Raw genomic sequence first — 22,349 nt, forward strand, 5'->3', positions numbered from 1 at the left:
CAGTTGCTCAACGTCACACAGCTCATGCATAACACAGCTGGGATGTGAACCCATGTCATCCTGCTTTAGGCCTTTTTTTTTTTTAAGGTAAGGGATGGAGAGATAGTGAGGTAGACTCCCACATACACCCCAACTGGGATCCACCCGGCAACCCCATCTGGGGGCTGATGCTCATGTACTGAGCTATTTTTAGCACCTGAGACTGTTGCATTTGGACCAACCAAGCTATTCTCAGCACCCAGAGCCAAGCTCAACCTAATCGAGCCACTGGCTGTGGGAAGGGAAGAGGGAAGAGAAGGGAGAGACGGAGGGGAAGAGAAGCAGATGGTCACTTCTCTGTGCCCTGACCAGGAATCAAACCTGGGATATCCATATGCTGGGCCAATGCTCTATCTGCTGAGCCACCGGCCAGGGACTAGGCCACGCTCTTAATCATTAAACTTAGCTGCTTCCTTAACACTGAGTGCATCAGCCCTACTTTGAAAAAGGACACCATTCAGCCCAGCAAGTATTTATGAACCTTCTATAGATGGCAGGCCCGGGGCTAGGCCCAGGAAGCAAAGGCAGTAAGCCAAGGACTCGGCCCCTCAGGGAGCCGTGGGGGAGACGGGAATTCCAATAAGAGGCGTGAGCGCTGAGTCAGGTATGCACGAGGCACCAGTGGCTGGGGGCAGGGACTTCAGAGAGCCCCGCGCGGGAGGCGGGAAGCGCTGAGTGCGTGGGTGTCCCGCCCGCAGCCTGTTCGGGAGCCTGCAGGAGGAGCGGGTGCAGGACGCCGACAGCGTGTGGCGGCAGCAGCAGGCGCACCAGCAGCACAGCTGCACCCTGGACGAGTGTTTCCAGTTCTACACCAAGGAGGAGCAGGTCCTGCCCTGGGGCCCCCTCCCCGCCAGGAAGGGGGCTGGCTGTGGTTTGGCGGGGCTGGCCCGGCACCGGCACCGGCACCGGGGGCCTCACAGCCCCGGGGGCTTCCTCTCCAGCTGGCCCAGGACGACGCGTGGAAGTGCCCGCACTGCAGAGCCCTCCAGCAGGGCGTGGTGAAGCTCAGCCTGTGGACGCTGCCCGACATCCTGGTCATCCACCTCAAACGCTTCTGCCAGGTGGGGGAGCGGAGGAACAAGCTCTCCACCCTGGTGCGGTTCCCGCTCCGCGGCCTCAACATGGCGCCCCACGTGGCCCAGAGGAGCGCGGGTCCCCAGCCCGTGCCCGGCGCCTGGCCCTCCTGGAAGCAGCCGGCCGGCCTGCCCACCAGCTACCCGCCCGACTTCCTGTATGACCTGTACGCCGTCTGCAACCACCACGGCAGTCTGCAAGGTGGGCATTACACAGGTGAGCTGTGGCCCTGTGTCGTGGTGTGGCCCATGGCCCTGTGTCGTGGTGTGGCCTGGGCCTCAGGGTGTCCCGCAGAGAGGCACTCCTGGCATGCCAGGTCCACTCAGGCACCCGACGTGAGCTGACCCCTCACCCGGGGCTCACCAGGCATCTGTCAGAGGGCAGGTGGGGGACGGCAGGCCTGGTCCAAGCTGTAGAGCTGAGCTAGGTTGGTGGTTGGCACACAGAGTTAGTTACAGCCCGAATTTTCGACCATATCAAGTATAGGAGGAGAGTTGGTAGAACCAAGGGACTGTCCTTTATCCTTACCTTTATCATTCAATACAAGGACGCTGACTCATTAGACTTGGACTCTGACACAGCAGATTTTTTTCTTTCCGTGGGGTGTAATGTATGTGATTGTTGTCCTTCCGAGGAACTTGGGAGAAGCAGATGACTGGTGGACGGAAATAAGCGCATCTGGATGAACTGTTCAGTTGTTCATCATCATGTACCTCAGTCTATTCTAGAATAGCATAGATGACTTCATTTTTAAAAGGCTGTAAAATATTCTTTCTTCACAAAGTGCCCTGTTGTGGTGTGCTCAGGTACTTATAGCTTGGAAGACACTGGGCTGTGTAGAGACCCATGACCGTCACTCATTCATTCGCTGGACAGATATTGTTCCGTGCTCATTCTATATGCCAGAGCCTGTGCTCGGTGCTGGACTCAGATGGGAGCCCTGCCTCAGGGCACTCCAGTCTCATTGCAGACACTGACAATTAGAAAGGGCTTGCCACTTGAGCACTTTCCCTACGTGGCCTTGTGAAAGGGTGACCACCTGATAATTGTGTCTGTGGCAGAGAGAAGGCCTTTCTGAGAATGTCACCTTTATTGAAAATTTTATTTTTTATATTGATTTCTGCAAGAGAGGAAGGAAGAGAGGCAGAGATAGGAACATCAATCTGTTCCTGTATGTGCCCGACCAGAGATTGAACCGGCAACCTCTGCACTTTTGGAACAATGCTCCAACCAACCGAGCGATCGGTCAGGGCAAGGATGTCACCTTCAGGTCAAGAGCTGAAGGATGAGGTAGACCTAGCTATATGAATAAGGGGAGGAACAGTATTATGGGCAGAGCTACTAGCACGTGCAAAGGCCCTGAGGCAAAGTTTTGGTATGTTTGAGAACTGACGAAAGCCTGTCATAGCTGAAGTGCAGTGGTTCAGGGGTAAGCAAGACAAGAAGGAGCCAGATCAGAAGGCACTGTAAAGCCATGGACAAGAGCTTGTATTTTTTTCCACAGGGTCATGGGAAACCATTGAAAGGTTTTAGAGTAAAGGTGAAATCGTGCTTGCACACTGAGGTGGTAGCTCTGTTCTATGGAGAATGCATAGAAGGGAGCAAGAGTGCAAGTTGTAATTCCAGTAAAGATGCTCCCGGGCTCAAGCGAGAGATGGTAGTATTTGGGGTTTGGGTGATGACAAACAAGGTATTCAAGGCATTTTCTGGAAGTGGAGTCAGGAAAGCTGGCTTTTGGACTGGGTGTGGGGTGGACGGGAAAGGGGGAGAGCGAAGATGAACTCCTAGGTGCCTGGCTTGCGGAAGTGCAGGGGTCCCCAGCCTGGCTTGTGGGCCACATCCAGTCCAGCACCTGTTTTTGTACTGCTCGTAAGTTAAAAATGGCCTTTGCTTTTAAAATGCAGTCAGAAAGAAGAACAAGAATGTATGGCAGAGGCTGTATGTGCCATCTGTAACCTGCAAAGCCTAAAATGATTTCTGTCTAGTCTATTGCAGAAAAATGTGGCCCTCTCCAGGTGAGTGGCTGATGGTCCCATTCACTGAGATGTGGATGGAAGGAAAGGAAGAGAACATTTTAATTGTTAGGAAGGTGGTGAGACTTATTTATGATCATTTTCTTAAATGTGTGGCTTCAATTCTTGGTTAGGAAAGAAATATACATCATCTGACTGCTTGTTGTCATTGCATACTGAATCAGAGATGTGCATCGTGAAGCTTTTCAGAAGAAATGGGGTGCATGTGGCCAGCATTGCCTGGCTGAGTAATTCGGGGCTCCCTTTTGTTGGAGATCTAGCTGGCACAAGGGCTGCAGTATAAGGATTCGGGGTAAAGTAGCGGCCCACTTGATCAGCAAGTATCTGGGAGTGTAACCGATTGATTCTTCTTAGTTCCACAAAATTCACTTCTGGCCAAAGATAGACCAATATTTCTCATTCTGTAACACACATGTCCATTTCTGAGTTATAATGGTGGGGGATGTTTTCTTGCTTTGGGGTTCTCCAATAACGGGACTTGGGGGTCTGGGCCTTCGCAGCCTATTGCCGGAACTCTCTGGACGGCCAGTGGTACAGTTATGACGACAGCATGGTAGAATCACTCCTAGAAGATGACGTCATTACCCGAGGGGCTTACATCCTGTTCTATCAGAAACGGAACAGCATCCCTTCCTGGTCAGCCAGCAGCTCCATGAGAGGTAGGTGCTGCTGCTCACTGTTGGACAAGGGAGAATTGGGAAGTCCTTTGCGGACTGGGAAGGCGCTTGGCCGACCATCGGGGACCGGAAGAGGTAGGCAGGGCTCTGCGAGCGGAAGCTACAGCCGCTGCTCTATCCCTCCGCACACTGCCGGCTGGAATCCCGTTTGTAAGGATGCCGCGTGGGCGCATCGCAGCCTAAGAAAGGGGAGGAGTCGTGCTCTGTATCCAGGGCGGGTGACTCTTGGTGGCGTGGGGTTTCCCATTCCCAGGCTCATTCCTGCGGAGCCAGACTTTAATTAAGTGTGGGAGATACAAACCTCATTAATCCTGTGGGAAGGGAGGGAAAGTGTGAGGGTGCAGGGCCTTCATAGGAATGTATCTGCTCAACTACCGCAATAATAGAAGAATAAAAGCAGTGCTTTTATTAGCTAACCCTAACCTCAAGCTTGGTTGGAAGTCCGGAGGGGGAAGAAAAAAAGGACTTTTTATGTGACTTATTTCCCTCTGAAAACTAGCCATCCTTACCTTTGGGAGGGAAGAGCATTTTTTTTAATTACTCAGATTTTCTCTCCAACAATTGTTGGGAAATGTCCAAGTAAAACTGAGATGCACCTAAGTGGTCCAGGTCGACCCTGATGCAACACTGCCTTCCTTTCCCGGAAGGTAGAGGGAGGAAGGAGGAAAGACGGAGCATATTTAGAAAACCGCGGTTGGTGACAAGTAATGTCACGGAAAGCCCATCAGTACTCATCAGGGTCTGTCCCCTTCTGTGCCCAAACGCAGATCCCGACGTTTGCAGCCTGGTCACGCGGCTCGTCGGGCTCATCGGTCCGGGCCCCTCAGGGGACCCCCGAAAGCGTGGAGCAGGCCCAGCTTTCCCTCTCTGTGCTTCCTCCGCAGGCTCCACCAGCTCCTCGCTGTCGGACCACTGGCTCCTGCGCCTCGGGAGCAGTAATGGCAGCGCCAGGGGAAGCCTCTTGTCCTGGAGCCCTGCCCCCAGCCCCTCCCGGCCCCCGGGGCCCGCCCCGCCCACCATTTTCACAGACAGCCTCTCCAGCCAGGAGAAGGGTAGGTTTTTATCCCGTGGATTCAGTGTGCTGAGTTCACTTTCATTGTCTTTAACGACCACGACTCCTTAACGTTTTGTGGGGGGTTTTTTTGGCAAGTGCCAGCCTTTCACGGCCTTGAGTACCCGGTGCCCATCATTATGAGAGGTTTATCCATGTCTCAGATAGGGTCTTCCGTGACCTGGCTCTTGCCTGCCCCACCTCCCCTGTCCACCCCAGCAGCAGGTGACATTCTGTCTGCTCCTCGGAGCTCACTGGGTGATGAGGAGGGCTCCGTGGTAAACGACTGTATGACAGAATGTCAAGCAGGGGAGTTCCAAATCTGAGTTTATTCTGTCCCGACACTACAAGAACCTGGCTTCCAAAGGGAGCTTTCCCTCTTGGGGTTTGACTAAAACGGAGATAGATGTTGAAACCTGTTTGAGAAGCCAGGGTTGAAAACGCAGCCTGTTTCATCTTGTTAGCACGACCCCTGGGGAAGATGGACATCTGCCTATCTAGGTTTTCAGCAGTGGTTGGTGCGACGCCCTCTCCCCGTGGCTGTGTGGGGGAAGTGTCTGCTGCCAGAGGCAGGGAGTCTAACTGTCCTTCTGTGCCCAGGGATGGCGCTGCTTGGCACAGAACTGCCCCTCCCAAACACCAGCAGTCCTCTGCAGAGAAACACTCACAGCTTGGGAACTTCGTCCTTCCCGTAGCTCTGGTTATGGGACGTTGGATAATGAAGGCATTTGAAACTGAAGTGAAGGGACCTGGGTTTTGTGGTTTTCTGCCCAGGAATCGGAGAGGCTCTGCAAGAAAAGGATATAGGAACAGCTTACTTTTGCAACTCTTTTGCTGGAGTCCCTGGGACTTAAGCTCCCCTGGTTTTCAACAGTATAGGTGCTTCGATGATAAATTTCTCTGATGGCTTTAATCGGGCCTCCAAAGTTGTTTTGTCTTTCTTTCGGTCAGTGATTTCAGATAGTATGTTATTTCAGTTCTGTTTTCTTCTTTGACCGAAAGGTTATCTGGAAGTTTCAAGCATTGAAGTTTTTTTTTTTTTTTTTTTTTTTTTTTTTTTTTTCATTTTTCTGAAGCTGGAAACGGGGATAGACAGTCAGACAGACTCCCGCATGCGCCCGACCGGGATCCACCCGGCACGCCCACCAGGGGCGGTGCTCTGCCCCCCAGGGGGCGATGCTCTGCCCATCCTGGGCGTCGCCATATTGCGACCAGAGCCACTCTAGCGCCTGAGGCAGAGGCCACAGAGCCATGCCCAGCGCCCGGGCCATCTTTGCTCCAATGGAGCCTTGGCTGCGGGAGGGGAAGAGAGAGACAGAGAGGAAAGCGCGGCGGAGGGGTGGAGAAGCAAATGGGCGCTTCTCCTATGTGCCCTGGCCGGGAATCGAACCCGGGTCCTCCGCACGCTAGGCCGACGCTCTACCGCTGAGCCAACCGGCCAGGGCGCATTGAAGTTTTTTTTATGGGGGGGGGGGGTGTTATTTTTTTTGGTTACCTTTTTAGTCTTTAATTCTAATTTTGTGGATTGTGGTCCAAGAATGGCTCTCACACATTCCTTTTTTGTGATTAAGTTAAGTACATGAGTATTATTTTGTAAGTGGTCTGTGTACACATAAAATAATGTGTATCATCTATTTGAAGAATGTGAGCTTTATATCATATCATTACTATTAAGCTAGGTGAGTTGAAAGTTGTGTTTAACTCGCCAGTGTCTTTAAGTTGACCTTATGTAGGATTTTGCCTGGCTAAGAAGGAGGTGCATTGACATTATAATTTGTGTCTTTTCTCATGGTACTGTTGCTCTTCATCCTGCTTAATGCTTTTAATCTTAAATTCTACCTTGTTCAAGACTAATAATTACATCCTTCTTCCTTTCCTTTTTTTTTTTTTGCATTTGCCTGGTAACATTTTGCCCTTCTCTCTCTCTTTATTTTAATTTTTATTTATTTATTTATTGCAACAGAGACAGAGTCAGAGAGAGGGACAGTTAGGGACAGACAGACAGGAAAGGAAAGAGATGAGAAGCATCAACTCTTTGTTGTTTAGGCACCTTAGTTGTTCATTATTGCTTTCTCATATGTGCCTTGACCAGGGGGCTACAGCAGAGCCAGTGACCCCTTGCTCGAGTCAGCAACCTTGGGCTCAAGCTGGTGAGTCTTTCTCAAACCGGATGAGCCCGTGCTCAAGCTGGCGACCTCAGGGTTTTGAACCTGGGTCCTCCGCGTCCTAGTCTGATGCTCTATCCACTGCGCCACTGCCTGGTCAGGCTGCCCTTCTCATTTGCTTTATGAATATTTCTTTTAGAGTTAGGTTTAAGTAGTGTGATGAACAGCAAGTTGCTTTTCTTTTTTTTTTTACAGAGACAGAGAGTCAGAGAGAGGGATAGATAGGAACAGACAGACAGGAACAGAGAGAGATAAGAAGCATCAATCATTAGTTTTTTGTTGCGCGTTGCGACACCTTAGTTGTTCATTGATTGCTTTCTCATATGTGCCTTGACCATGGGCCTTCAGCAGACCGAGTAACCCCTTGCTTGAGCCAGCGACCTTGGGTCCAAGCTGGTGAATTTTTGCTCAAACCAGATGAGCCCACGCTCAAGCTGGCGACCTCGGAGTCTCGAACCTGGGTCTTCCGCATCCCAGTCCGACGCTTTATCCACTGTGCCACTGCCTGGTCAGGCACTTTTCTTCATGTAAAAAAATCCAGAACCTAGTTTATAAGGGGGAGAGATTGGTCCATTTATATTTAATATAACAACTACAAAACTTGATTTCATTTTGTTTAAAACCTTTTTTCCCATTACTTGTTTCTTTTTTTTCTTATTATTTTACTGATTTGATCCTGTTGCTCTCTATTCTCTTTATTTTTCCTCTTTCATTTGGAAGTTCTGTTGTTTATTTTAATGGATTTTATTGGGGTGACACTGGTTAACATAAGCGTACAGGTCTCAAGTGTGCAGTTCTACCACGCATCTCTGCACACTGTATTGTGCTCACCCCCCCAAGTCACTAAGTCTCTGACAATCACCACCTATCCTCTCCTCCACTTCCTCTCCCTCTAAAACCCTCCCCCCTGAACCCCCCCCCCCAATCATCACACTGTTGTCCGTCCATGAGTATTTTTTTTTCTTTTTTGTCCTTTTTTGCTCAGTCCTTCCATCACCCCCAACCAGACCCCCTAGACCCTGGAAGTTCTTCCTTTTTTCCATCTTGCTAATTGTTGCTTTATATTTCCCAATGTTTATAATCAACTGCCTTTTCCTGTTATTATGTGGATATGAGAAGCCAGCTGGGACTTCTACTTCCTCATTGCGTTCTCTCCTCCCTCCCGGTGATACGAGACCTACGGGACGCCTCCCTGTCACTCCCTCCACAGGAGAGCCTGGAATGCCTTCACGTGTTCCCTCTGGTCTGTTTCAGCAACTCCCCCACCTCAGTTCCGACTCTTAGGTTCTGCCGAGATGGTCTCACAGCCTTCCTGACTGTTATTAGAATTCCTCTCGCAGTACCTTCCCCATCCCAAACCCACTTACGTGACGTTATGTTACGCGTTCTAAGACCATCTGACCCCCACGGGGGGTGGGTGGGACATGCACTACAGGGTCCACCACACACCACGGACTGACTTCTCTCTGTCACCCTCTCTCCTGAGGTCTCAGTTCTCATTGTTGCTGTTTGGTTGGAGTTATTGTCCGGTATGCGCGGCATATCCTCTAACTCTTTGCATAGCCACAGGTATTTTCTTTCACTTGGGAGCGGATGGCGGCTTGGCTGGGTGGAGGACTCTTGGGTTGCAGCCCTTTTCTCTCAGGTGGCTGCGGACATTTTCCCACGATCTGCCAGGCCTCCGGGGTGCAGGTGAGAAGCACGTTCTTTTCCACGTGAGAATCGCTTGCTCTTTCTGGCTGGAAGCTTTTAAGGTTCTGCCTTAGACCTTGGAGTTTCAGAAATTCTACCAGAATGTGCATGTGCTTTCTTCGTCAGCCCTACCTGGAATTTGGGGAGGCCTTTTCTATTACAGAGCAGGCTTTTCTGTAGGGAGATGTTCTTTTTGTTGTTGTTTATTTAATTATCATCTCACCTACTTTCCAAATCCCTATTATTTTCCTGTTGGATCTCCTGGACCTGTCCTCAGAGTTGCCTTGTTTCCCCCTGTAATGTCTATCTCTTTGCCATTTTGTTCTACGGTGTGAGACATTGCTTTTTCACAATTATGGGATTGTCACACATTGTATAAATTTCAAGATCATTTCAGGCCACTAATTTGAGTTCCAGTAGTGACTTTGGATATCCTCAATTTATTGAATTTAAAACCCTGAAATTTATATTTTCAGTCTCCAGTTGTTTTTTGTTTTTTTTGTTTTTTTTTCATTTTTCTGAAGCTGGAAACAGGGAGAGACAGTCAGACAGACTCCCGCATGCGCCCGACCGGGATCCACCCGGCACGCCCACCATGGGGCGGCGCTCTGCCCACCAGGGGGCGATGCTCTGCCCATCCTGGGCGTCGCCATATTGCGACCAGAGCCACTCTAGCGCCTGGGGCAGAGGCCAAGGAGCCATCCCCAGCGCCTGGGCCATCTTTGCTCCAATGGAGCCTTGGCTGCGGGAGGGGAAGAGAGAGACAGAGAGGAAAGCGCGGCGGAGGGGTGGAGAAGCAAATGGGCGCTTCTCCTGTGTGCCCTGGCCGGGAATCGAACCCGGGTCCTCCGCACGCTAGGCCGACGCTCTACCGCTGAGCCAACCGGCCAGGGCCTCTCCAGTTGTTTTATACTTGAATCTCCTTGAGAACTTGAATTCTAAGTTATCTGTTTCCTCCAATGGCTCAGTTTCCTAACGGGGCTCTTTTGATGGCTGCATGTTCGCCTCCTCTGATGGTTGGACCCCCTTATGTGTGTTGCCATTTTTCTGTCTCTCTCCGTGGGGCCCCCCTCCACCGTCTCTTGAGCAGTGATTATTGCGGTGGGGGAGGGGTGGCCTCAGCTTCTGAGTGAGACTGTCCCCTCGCCAGCTTCGTCCTGCGGCTCAGTCTCAGAGGGAAGAAGGCTGAGCTCATCTGTGTAGCTTCTCCTTATTTCTAGACGTTTGAGGGTCCGGCTTGCTCCAGGTTGTACTCTGGAGCGAGAGGCAGATGTCTCCAACTGCAGATTGGGGCTCAGAAGAGGGAGACCGGTAGGGGGGGCATTTCCTCCCTTGATTCCCACCGTGGTAATCTCCCTCCCGCGCCCCTGACCTGCGGAGCTTGACTGTGCCTCAGAGCCTCTGAGCTCGCGCTCCCTCTGCCTGCAGCCTGTGTTCCCCTGGCCTGCACGTGGCTTCTTCCCTCTCCTTACTCGGGCCTCTCATCAAGGGTCACTCACTGACCACCCTGTGTGTCTCCCTCATGCTTCCTCATAGTTCCTGTCGTTATATGTCATGAGACCATACATTTTCGTTCTTTGTCAAACGCCATAATGGCCTGACCTGTGGTGGCACAGTGGATAAAGCATTGACCTGGAATGCTGAGGTCGCCGGTTCCAAACTCTGGGCTTGCCCGGTCAAGGCACACACCACGAGCAACTTTCATGAGTTGATGCTTCCTGCTTCTCCCCTCTCCTTCATCCGCTCTCTCTCTCCTCTCTCTAAAATCAATAAAGATAATCTTTAAGAAAACACTGCCACGCAGGATAAGCACTTTGTATTTTCTCAACAACACTGAAAGCCGTCCTCAGTACACAGTAGGCTCTTACTATTAACCGAATGCCCAGGTAAGTGGGAGCCTTGGAGAGACAGGCAGCACTGGACGAGGAGCCGTCCCAGCGGTCGCAGGGGGCTGAGAATGGAAGAGAGGCGCTTGCCCACCACCCTACCCCCCATTCACAGCACACACTGTGAGTCGGCTCCCTGCCTGATTTCATTCGCATCAGCCCAGGATAAAAAGTCGTGCAGGAACGGATGTGGGCGGGACTGAGCCACCATGTGGGTGGGACTGGGCTGGGGGCCATCTGGGTGAGGAGCCCTGTGTGGACGTGGGCAGCGCGCTGTGCATGTTCTGGGGTTTGTATGACCTCCAGGAGGAGCCTAGGTTCACCTCAGTGTGGCTTAGACTCCAGCCCTTTCTAGTTCCCAAGCCAGACCGTGCTTGAAGAGTAAGGTGGGAGGAGCCACCACTCAAGTGGGGCGGGGGTCTCTGAGTACCGCCTCTGCCTCTGCCTCTGCCTGCCAGGACCTCCGGGCGGGAGCTGCAGACTCGCCCTCCCACTCCCCCAGAAGCAGGAGATTGAAGTACGTCAACAGTACGCGCTGCATTCCCTATGTCCTCCGGCCTGTGGCCATTTATTTCTCCGTTTACCTAAAACTCTGGTTCTCTCTCGGGTCCGGTTACAACCCAGTAAATAGAATGAAACGAGGGGCAGATAGCAAAGGTGCCTTCCCACTCTGGCCTGCGAAAGGACCCGCGTGGGCGTCTGCGGTTCCCAGGAGAGGGAGCCGCCGGCCCATTCACGCTGGAGAGAATGGCAGGTCGGCCGTCGGGGAAGGCCAGGCAGCCCCTGCACCTGCCGGGCCTGCGGGCCGCGGCTCTGGCTTTGAAAGGCTGAGAGTCACGGCTTTGTCTCAACACAAAGCCGCTCTTTCTGCCCTCGCCAGCGCATTGGAAGAGGAGAAATTCCGCGCGCGCCTTGGGCCCCAGAATGGGTTTCTGTGGGGTTTTTGTTTGTTTTCTTTGAGGTATGGGAATTGAATGGTGGAGCAACAGTGTCAATCAAAACTGAAATTACCAAATATTTTTAGTGCGGTTGTGTCTCTCGCTGGCAGATCTAAAGAAATGCTTTAGAGGAAAAAAAAAAAAAAAAAAAAAGATAAAAAATGACGCTAAAGAACGTCCAGGGTCTAAGTCTCAAGGAGCCTCTGAGATGCTGCGAACCGCGTCCTGTCCTGTCGTGCGTGGGCGGCTCCCTTCTTTCCCTTCCGTGAGGGCTTCCCGGGAAGCCGGATTGATTGGCGGGCTGCCCCGCCCACTGGCAACGTGTGACCCCTTGTGCCATGTCCTCCGACCGCCCTGAGCGGTCCCTGTGGCCCCGAGTCTCCCTGCCTTGGTGCGCTACTGCCTGTGGGGCATGGGGGGGCGGTGGTTCTCTCCCGTTTGGAGTTGCCCCCATCCCCCACCCGTGATGAGAGGACAGCTGTGGGCGTCAGCCTCGCGGGGCTGACTCAGGGTCTTTCTCTACACGCGTGTGGCTCTCCCTGCGCCACGTGCGATGTGTGCCTCAAGTGCCTTCTGTCTCAGTGATTGCAGGCATCTTATAAATCAAGGTGCCTTCGTGGGACAGTGACTGATGACCTTTGTTTTTTTCTTTTTTTTACTTTTTTAGGTGAGTGGAATACATAAAATACACAGAAAATAAAAACAAAAGTTTACCATTTTTAAGTGTACAGTTTAGTGGTGTTGAATAGACTCACCTGGGTGTGTGGCCAGCACCACCGTCCGTCCCTGTATCTCTTTCCATCTGTAATCTGCAACTGTACACCCATTAAATGCAACTCTCTATCCCCCCCCCCCCCCCCCCACACACACACCCCGGCCCTGGTAATCACATTTGTGCTTTCTGTCTCTCCGGTTTTATTTATTTATTTATTTATTTATTTTTATTTATTTTTTACAGAGACAGAGAGTGAGTCAGAGAGAGGGATAGACAGGGACGGAGAGAGATGAGAAGCATCAATCATCAGTTTCTCATTGAGAGAGCTTAGTTGTTCATTGATTGCTTTCTCATATGTGCCTTGACCACGGGCCTTCAGCAGACCGAGTAACCCCTTGCTGGAGCCAGCGACCTTGGGTCCAAGCTGGTGGGCTTTTCCTCAAACCAGATGAGCCCACACTCAGGCTGGCGACCTCGGGTCTCGAACCCGAGTCCTCTGCATCCCAGTCCGACGCTCTATCCACTGCGCCACCGCCTGGTCAGGCTGTCTCTCTGTTTTGACTATAAGCTCCTCAGAAAGTGAAATCATATGGTATTCGTCTTTTTGTGACTACTGTACAGTATTTGAGACCCTTTGAGATTCCATTATACATTTTAGGATGGGTTTTTCTATTTCTGCAAAAAATAATCTTCATTGGGATTGTTGATAGAGATGTCATTGAATCTGTCGATTGCTTTGAGTAGTATTGACATTTTAGCAGTATTGTCTTTCTTCCCATCCATGAATAAGGGATGTGTTTCCACTGATTTATGCCTTCTTTAATTTGTCACAGCGATGTTTGGTCGTTTTCATCGTATGAGTCTTTTACACCCACACACCCCCTCTTGGTTAAGTCAATTCCTAAGTATTTTTATTCTTTTTGATGCTATTGTAAATGGCACTGTTTTTGTCATTGAATGGATATTTCTTAAAAAAAAATACACAGGTTTGTTTTCAAGTATGTTTCCTTTAGAAACTTTGAGATACAGAAAAGAATTAAGAGGCGTATCACTCATTATCAGTCATAGACAGCACCCACACCATCCTCTCTGCATCTTGTCATCCTGGTATTTATTTCTCCACACTCGTTTGTATGTTTTCACATGTGTGCCTCACACATGCACACACATATCGGCACACATCTTTATTATATGTGGCTTAAGTGTCTGTTTGTCGCCGATAGCTTATTGGTTGCTTGCGTAACTGTACTAGCCAATGGGGTGAAGTTGCCATGGCTGAACACAAATTGAGCGGGTCAGGGGGAAGGTGAACATTTGTTTGCATTGGCAATCATCTGTTTTACATAAAAACTACGTCTTAACATAATTTCTTTTAAGAATGCCTCCTAGAAAATACAGCACTGAAGAGGAGAGAAAAGGAGCTAAAGCTGCACAAAAACGGCTTTCTTGACAAAAAGAAACCACTGAGCAGAGAAAGACAAGGCTTGCTTCAGTAGCAGAGCAAATGCCTAGAGGTTCTCCAGTTGAAAAATAATGTCATAATAGCTAAGTCTTTGACTGGCTCCTCTAAAGGTGAAATACATGTCATTCCAAGAATTGATTTGGCTCCATCTCAAACAGGGTTGCCATTTCAATTGAGACGTAGACAATTTCCTGTAAAACTTGCCTTTGCTATGACCATCAATAAGTCTCAGGGCCAAACGCTTAAGCATGTTGGCATTTTTTTTACCTGAGCCTGCATTTGGACACGGTCAACTTTATGTTGCCTGTTCAAGAGTTCGTGAAAGAACAGATGTAAAATTAAAAATAATTGATGGTCCTCTGCAAGGCGAGCTTAAAAATGATGGAAAGATCTACACAAGAAATGTGTACAAAGAGATCTTTGACATGTGAATTAACATTTTATTATTTAAATCACCTTTATTTATTGAGCTAGCGGTGGCTCTTAAGAAATGTACCGCCAGTGGTTTCCTTCATTGCACTCTACTTTAAGCAATTAAGCAAGTAGAAGGGGGAAACCCCGTGGGGCACTAAGCAAAGGGGCGTCCTCGCTGCCTGCCCTGGGTAATTCAGTTTGAATTAGCAGACACCTTTGCACAAATCATTTTAAGTACAATTTATAATATCTAGAACAGCGGTCATTTCGTATGACCGCTGGGCTTTCTAGTATGTGAATATGTAATTTTGCATGTTGAGTTACCTCATGGTTTTTAACCTTTTTACACTTGGGGACCAGTGAAAATCAGAGAATTATTTCAGGGACCGCTAAGGCAGAAATCACCCTGAGCATACGCGAATTTGACGGAGATCACTGGGTCTATAATTTGTAAACAGATTCAGTGGAATCGTGGGTGACAACACGGTGGTCCCAAGGACAGGAACCACAGCATCTTGCTCACTAGTGTGTCCCTGTGCCCAGCACAGTGCCTGGTACGTCAGGTGCTCAATCGGTGCCCGTTAACTGACCGGCACAGCCGTGGTGCTCATTGCAGCTGGAGGCGCCTTTGGACACTGATGCTCTTGGGTCTCTTTCAGGAGGCCAGGAGGCCGGGCCTTTGGTACGGGGCGTAAGAGGCCGCAGCATCAGCCTGAAGGCACCCGCTCCTTCTCGAGCCAAGCAGGGGTCCTTCAAGACCATGCCCCTCCGGTGGTCTTTTGGACACAGAGAGAAGCCGGCCGTGGCATCCGTCGACCTGGTGGAGTACCTGGAGTCCAGGCGGAGACCTCGGTCCACGAGTCAGTCCATCGTGCCGCTGTTGACGGGCGCGGCTGGTGGGGCCGAGAAGTCAGCAGTGCCCAGGTCAAGTGCCACCCCTTCCGCTAAGGGGGAGGACAGCGAGCGAGCCCGTGAGAGCGTGCTGGCCGGAGTGCCCTGCCCCTCGGGCCACCGTCGCCACGGTGCAGTGTCTGCAGCCTCGGATGGCAACACAGCCAGGACACCCAAGGAACACGCAAGGCAGGATGTCAGGCTTCCCAAGCAGTTTGACCTGCCCCTCGTAGTGATGCCCTCGGTGGAGAATGAGAAGCAAGCCCCGCCCCAGGGCCAGAGGACCACGAGCCGGAAGGGAAGTGGCCAGGCAGGGGACAGCGGCGGAGCACCCTCCCACGAGGAGGTGCCAAGCGACACTCGCCGAAACCCCTTAGCCAAGGTCAGGACCGAGGCGGAGGGGCGGGACTCCGAGGCAGACAGGTTCCCACAGGGGACCCTCACCCTTCTGAGGTCGGTCTTCTGGAAGAAGGAGAACAAGCACAGTAACAGGGCTGAGCAGGCCCCCCGCGTGTCCCCTCTCTCCCTGGAGAGTGGCAGCCCGAGCCCGGCTGAGGGTGAGCAGGCCCGAGCCTCGTCCGCTTCCCCGAGGACGCCGGATCCGGCCAGGGGCCTGGCGGGCACCGTCCGCTCTGCGCCCAGCTCCCTGCGCCTCCCCCGCAAGGCCGGCAGGCCGGCGAGGACCGGCGCCCCGAGCGCGCCCCAGAGGAGTGTCCCGGGGGAGCAGACCTCTTTCGGCACCTTGCCGAAGGCGAGGTACCGCACCCTTTCCTTAGGTCGGAAGAAGACATTGCCGGAGTCCAGCTTCTGATGGTGTCTTTCAGGATTGGCTGAAGCCCTGAACTCTCTCCCCTCGGCACTGAGCACCTGTCGGCAGCCTGCCTGGAGACTGAGATTCGGGGAAGCCGCTCGTGCTGTGACCCCTGAAAAGTCAACCTGTTTTGCTCTTCACCCCTGGATTTCCGACACCTCCTATATCCAAATACCGTCCTGTATTGTTGGCTGCTTTTATACTTACAGGGCACTAGAGGGTGCTGTTGGGTCAGCATTACCATTTCAGGGTGAAAACTGTTTCATTTCGGGACCCGAGTACTTGTGTTAATGAGTGATTGATTGTATGTGGGCAAACCTTACAGCAAAACTGTGGGAAGCCTGGTTAATAGGAATCTTACATATCAAATCAAATATTGTCATTGGCTTCTCCTATTTAAAAGGAATTTTTTTTTTAAATTTAAACAGTTCACTTAACAGGAAAAGCTTTTTCTTTTAACGCGTCTCTGGGATAAACCATTAAAGTTGCCAAAAAAAATAAAAAAGGTCGCGCCAGTGAGGCACAGTTCTAGGAGAGAGAGATGATTGAGATTTTAGGAGAATATTTAATATATAACAGAATAATTGTATTAAAGATTTTCCGGGTATTTTTTTAAAAAGTAACTATTTTGATACTAGGACAAAAGTTCTTGTTTTTTTCAAAAAAAAGTTTGAGATCTATGTACAATTTTAATAAAGCATGTCAGTGGACATAGAAATGGCTCTCTGAATTATTCAAACGATTCCAAAAATTCAAATTATTCAAAAAATTCAAAATTATTTTGTTTGTTTTACGGAGACAGAGAGAGAGGGATAGACAGGGACAGACAGACAGGAACAAAGAAAGATGAGAAGCATCAATCATCAGTTTTTCATTGCGACACCTTAGTTGTTCATCAATTGCTTTCTCATATGTGCCTTGACCATGGGCCTTCAGCAGACCGAGTAACCCCTTGCTCGAGCCAGAGACCTCGGGTCCAAACTGGTGAGCTTTTGTTCAAACCAGATGAGCCCGCGCTCAAACAGGCGACCTCTGGGTCTCAAACCTGGGTCCTGGGCATCCCAGTCCGATGCTCTAGCCACTGCGCCACCCCCTGGTCAGGCTGAATTATTCAAGTTTTTAAAAATGGGATTGTTTTGTTCCTCGACAGTTGTTACTTGAGTTGTTACTGAAATTTTAAACTGCTTTCCATGACAAGGACTTGTTTTTATAAGAAGTCGAAAGCCCCATGGGTCTCACCGTGGAAGTCTCTCTCTTCCCTGGGAGGACGTGGGAGTCTGAGCCCATCAGTCCCGTCCCCTGGAGCTTTGCACAGTCCTCAGCAGCTGTTCTCACAAACGTCCTGTCACCACTTACCAGCGAAACTGCGAAACCCCACCCCAGGCCTGTGGCCTCACCTTTGAGGTTACTGGTGAGTTTGTCCTTAAACATAGTCTTTTTTTTTTTTTTTTTTAAAGTACTTCCTTTCTGATAGGAACCATTTGTTCAAGACATCCAACTCCCAAGACGTAGTTTTTCCTCCTACAGACTGCGTGACTCACTGGTGTGACTATGCTACTTACTTTTTTCTTAAGAAGAAACAATGAATTTCTGTTTTTCCCCCAGCGAGAAAGACTGCTTACTTTTGAGCAGGAATTCTTAGAAAGAGCTGACAGGACAGGAAGAGAAAGCAGGAAGACCCAGCCACCTGACTCACCCAGAGGGCGTTGCTGAGACCAGCTGGGCAATGGGTTTGCCCGAGAGGAAGGCGCTGCAGGACTTAAGAAAAACATACACGACACAACCTAGAGAAAAGATGGGTACAGGGGACTCCCAGCCTCTGGGACTGAGAGTCCAGATCTCTGCAGCTCATCGTATTTACTGGTCTCTTTGCTCATCAAGCAAATTAGCAGAGCCTGAGTCAAATTAGTCTATAATGGATTCAGGTGCAGAGAAAGACTACTGCCCAACGCCCCCCAGGCTTGTAGGAAATGGCTACAGGGCTCCCTGTAAACAGTCTTAGTAGTGCTTGCTGGGTGGCGTTCCGCCCACGCAGGACTTGGCCTTCGGAAGTCCACACCAGAGACTTGTCTCAAGGCTGCAGTTGAATCTCTCAGCCTTTTTCCTACAGGGCGCACGTGTGCATTTCAAAAGAAGCGCAGGGTCCTCTCCACTCTCAGCTGCTGCACTCTCGGGCGTGGGAGACCGGACTGTCCGTGCCTCTCGGGTTATGGAAGCCTCAGTCTTCCTGCTTTATATCTGGTTCTTTCTCTTCAGATGACACTCATGTGTCATGTTTAGGTCCCATGCTCTTTCAGCGCTCAGCCTCACCTTTGTCCTCTAAGGGGTTGGCTTGTGACTCTCGGAAGGTAACAGTGTGTAAGGTAGGTGTGCTTCCTTCTCTCCAACCCCTCATATTCGACCTAGACCAGACAAAGAGCTAGCACACGCAGCAAAGGCAATGTCAGGTAGTAGAAGTATCACGAGAGGAGCGGACAGGGTCCCAGGAGAGGAGGTCAGGGGAGAACCAAGGTGCACTCTGCTACTTGCTTGAGGCCCAATAGTTCATTAAACACTCAGAATGTTAAAATACCCTCAGAAAGGGCCCAGATATAAAGAGCTTGCCAAGACACAAAATTCGGTGAAAAGTCCGTTTGTCACCAGGTCACGGTATACCGCCATGCAGACCAACAAGGCGGGCGGAGGTCCCAGCTCCCAGCACGAGGGTCAGCCTAGACCAGGGGTCCCCAAACTTTTTACACAGGGGACCAGTTCACTGTCCCTCAGACCATTGGAGGGCCAGACTATAAAAAAACTATGAACAAATCCTTACGCACACTGCACATATTTTAAAGTAAGAAAACAAAATGGGAACAAATACAATATTTAAAATAAAGAACAAGTAAATTTAAATCAATAAGCTGACCAGTATTTCAATGGGAACTATGCTCCTCTCACTGACCACCAATGAAAGAGGTGCCCCTTCCGGAAGTGCAGCGGGGGGCCGGATAAATGGCCTCAGGGGGCCGCATGTGGCCCGCGGGCCGTAGTTTGGGGACCCTGGCCTAGACGGAGGCTTGTGGGGCAGATGCAACATCAGGACGGGATCCTTCCACAGTGGGACCCAATCACAGTGTCACAACCTTATGAGAAATAGACCAAAGTTTGTCCACTCCGTGTTTAGCGACCCTCTAACTGTGTCGGCCCACGGCTCAGCTCTTAGGGCTGCGTTTACTCTCGTCCATGGCTGCACCCAAGAGCCCCCGACCTAGGGCATGCTCCGAAATCCTTCATGAAAAATGCTCAGGAAATCATTTTGTCCTTAACCTAAATCTTCGTTTCTTTCTGGTAGGTTCTACCCTGAGTGGGTGCTGGTAAGTCTGGGTCACAGCTCACAGTCAAGGGCAGTATTCACTTTATAATTGCCCTGCTGATTGAATAGAATGTGAGCGGGACTGTGGCGCCCTGGGATGATGTGAGGGCGGGCCTGGCTGCTTCAGAGGTTTTTAAAGGCCCCTCTGTAACTGTGAGGTTCCATCATTTTAGGATAAAGGAACATGAGACCCTGGCTCCCAGAAGAAGCTGCCGTAACAGGAAGAAACCCTGTATGTGCATGTCGTGGTGCTCAGCTCAGACCAGTTTCAGGTCAAAAGTGAATTTATTGGCTTACATAACTGAAAGCCTTTTCTTAAATTTGAAGTTCACTTTATCTATCAAATTTATTGAGACATAATTGACATAGCATTGTATAAGTGTAAAGTGTTGATTTGATACATCTGTATACAGGGGTGGGCAAAACTAGGCTTACAGCTGTAAGTGAAACAGTTTGTGTTATTTCTTATTGTATTATTTTCTATATGAACAACTGTAAACTTACTTTTGCCCCACCCTGTATTGCAATATAATTAGCAATACCTCTATTACACCACATAATAATAATAATTATTATTAACTTTTGTAGTGGGAACAGTTAAGATCTAGTGTCTTGGCAGCTTTGAAGTTTATCATACAGTGTTGTTGCCTACACCATTAGGTCTCCTGTGAAATGGGTTTGTCAGCCCTGGAGTGAATCAGAGTTGATGTGAAGGCCAAATAACATCTTGGAGGGGAATGCTTACTAGAGATTACAAATTGCATATAATTTTGTGGTATTATCATTATTAAACTCTGCAGTGTTTTAGTGGAATGGAAGTAGCTATAAAAAATAGCTGTGGAGCCACACTGACATCTGGTGGTCATCCCTCAAATTGCATGACACTTCCCACCCTCAAAAAACTGGTTTTTTTCTGTTTGAAGCTTTCCTTGTGGGTTTTCCTTTACTAGACTGGTGAGATTCCCCATCCTGAGAGGGCAGCAGAGCACGGGCGGACATAGGGACATTTGAAAGCTAATAAGGGCATCCAGTCAGAGGGACACCAAGATCCATGGACAGAAACTTTAATTTATGGGCGTTGGGTGTGTGGGACAGTCAGTCTTGAAGCTGGGTCCAACAGGAGGTCTGTGACCCTCCCCCTTGGCTGCAGGGCGCCCTCTGCCAGGCCACAGAGGAACAGCAGAGCCGACCCACTGACAAGCGAGGTCCTTATTCCTGCTCCTTGGCTAGGTACTTTCAGGGAATCCCCGGGGGTCTGTGGTCTCCCCCCACCACAGTCCTTGCTCTCCAAGAATATAGCTCAGTGCTACTGTAGATGAGTCCTGACGCTGTCCCCCCCACTCCCACCAAAGGATCATCCCCCGGGCCCCACTGCAGCGAGCTCATCTGAGAGGAGGCAGAGCCTTACAGGGGGCCAGTCAGGACCCCATCAACCGGGGTCTGGGTCATGGCCAGCCTAGGCCTGGAGCCCCGCCCTCACGTATCCTCAGGACTGGCTGCTTGTGGACCTGGCTCCAGTCCTACGTGTCCTGAAGCTGCCATCTCTGTCTCTGGCCACCAATCAAGTGTTAGGCCTCCCCCCACTGCTACTGTTTCCCCCTCCACCCCTAAGCGCCCACCTGTCCTCCAGTGATTCTGGTCTGAGCACCCCTACAGCACCCCACTGCCCCAGCAACAACAGCGGAACCTCTCAGAAGGTAGACGGTTATCTTGCTGATTTGAGACCTGTCCTGCCTGCGACTTCACTGACTCTCCTGAGGTCCTGAGCATCAGCCTCACCCCGGGCACACCGGGTTCTACCCTGACCATGTCAGCCTAGGTATTTTGCTTTTTAAAATAAGGTTTGGCCCTGGCCGGTTGGCTCAGCGGTAGAGCGTCGGCCTAGCGTGCGGAGGACCCGGGTTCGATTCCCGGCCAGGGCACATAGGAGAAGCGCCCATTTGCTTCTCCACCCCTCCGCCGCGCCTTCCTCTCTGTCTCTCTCTTCCCCTCCCGCAGCCGAGGCTCCATTGGAGCAAAGATGGCCCGGGCACTGGGGATGGCTCTGTGGCCTCTGCCCCAGGCGCTAGAGTGGCTCTGGTCGCAACATGGCGACGCCCAGGATGGGCAGAGCATCGCCCCCTGGTGGGCAGAGCGTCGCCCCTGGTGGGCGTGCCGGGTGGATCCCAGTCGGGCGCATGCGGGAGTCTGTCTGACTGTCTCTCCCTGTTTCCAGCTTCAGAAAAATGCAAAAAAAAAAAAAAAGAAAAAAAAGAAAAAAATAAGGTTTGAGCCCTCCTTCATTCCGTAAATATTAGAAAAATTTGAATCAGCTGTTACACTATTAGTGCAAAAAAGTGAACCCCTACATTTCCAGGACCCCAAGTATCTTGAACTGTTTTGTATAAGGAGAACTCAGCTAGGAGAAACACCCATCAATCACAAGGACGGCCGTTTTAAGTAAGCTTTGTTTTGAGAATGTAAGCAAAGGCTGGAAAGAGGTGGACGCTCCAGAGCCGAAGTTCTGAACATTCACCTCATCTGAGAATCAGCTGAGCAACTTTCTGAGAACAGCCGTGCCTGGGCCCCTCTCCCTTCCAGGAAAGGGACTCATTCCAGGGCACTGTGAGGATGGGAAGGCGGGGCTCTCTCTGCTGCCAGCCCCGGAGCTGCTAGCCACATGGGACTATTTCAATTCAAATTAATGGAAATTAAAAAATAAAAAAGTCAGTTTCTTAGTTGATGGGGCAACATGTCAAGTGCTCGGCAGCCACATGTGGCTAGAGGCGGCCATACTGAACAGCGCCGAGGATAGACTGTTTCCATCTGTAGATGGAAAAGGGGCCACATGCTCAACCTGGAATTGGAGGGGCCAGCCTGGCGGACCTTAAACCTCAGAGGCCTCAAGTAACCACAGAGGATGGCCTGAGATCAAACGTCCAGACTGAAAGGAAGTCATGGCAGGTACTCATGTCCTAGGCCGGTATGTCCCCTGACAAAGGTCAGTCTTGACCTTGACTGAGTCTGTCTATTGTCTTTTTGCACCCATGATGACATACTTTTGGAATGTCAGGGTTATTTCCTTTCCTCCCCCTCCCCCCACTCCTCACCACACCAGAGCAGAGACCACAAAACCCCTCATGTTATTGTTATGGTTATCAATGGGAATT

At 50.5% G+C, this 22,349-nt stretch overlaps 1 protein-coding gene across 4 annotated transcripts in view; it reads left to right on the forward strand.

Moving 5' to 3' along the window:
• USP43 (ubiquitin specific peptidase 43) overlaps nt 1–16,549 on the forward strand; it is a 68,087-nt gene extending 51,538 nt beyond the window's left edge. For 3 of the 4 annotated variants that reach the window (XM_066364868.1, XM_066364864.1, XM_066364867.1), the window contains 5 exons: nt 738–864; nt 981–1,329; nt 3,647–3,805; nt 4,708–4,875; nt 14,806–16,549. In XM_066364868.1, the coding sequence (XP_066220965.1) occupies nt 738–864; nt 981–1,329; nt 3,647–3,805; nt 4,708–4,875; nt 14,806–15,848 (1,846 nt within the window). In that variant the 3' untranslated portion in view covers nt 15,849–16,549. The remainder of the gene's footprint in view (nt 1–737; nt 865–980; nt 1,330–3,646; nt 3,806–4,707; nt 4,876–14,805) is intronic. The other variant, XM_066364863.1, reaches the window with a different exon arrangement.
• Nucleotides 16,550–22,349: the final 5,800 nt, after the last annotated feature.

The sequence above is a fragment of the Saccopteryx leptura genome, chromosome 2 (assembly GCF_036850995.1).
Source record: "Saccopteryx leptura isolate mSacLep1 chromosome 2, mSacLep1_pri_phased_curated, whole genome shotgun sequence".
Taxonomy (NCBI): Eukaryota; Metazoa; Chordata; class Mammalia; order Chiroptera; family Emballonuridae; genus Saccopteryx; species Saccopteryx leptura.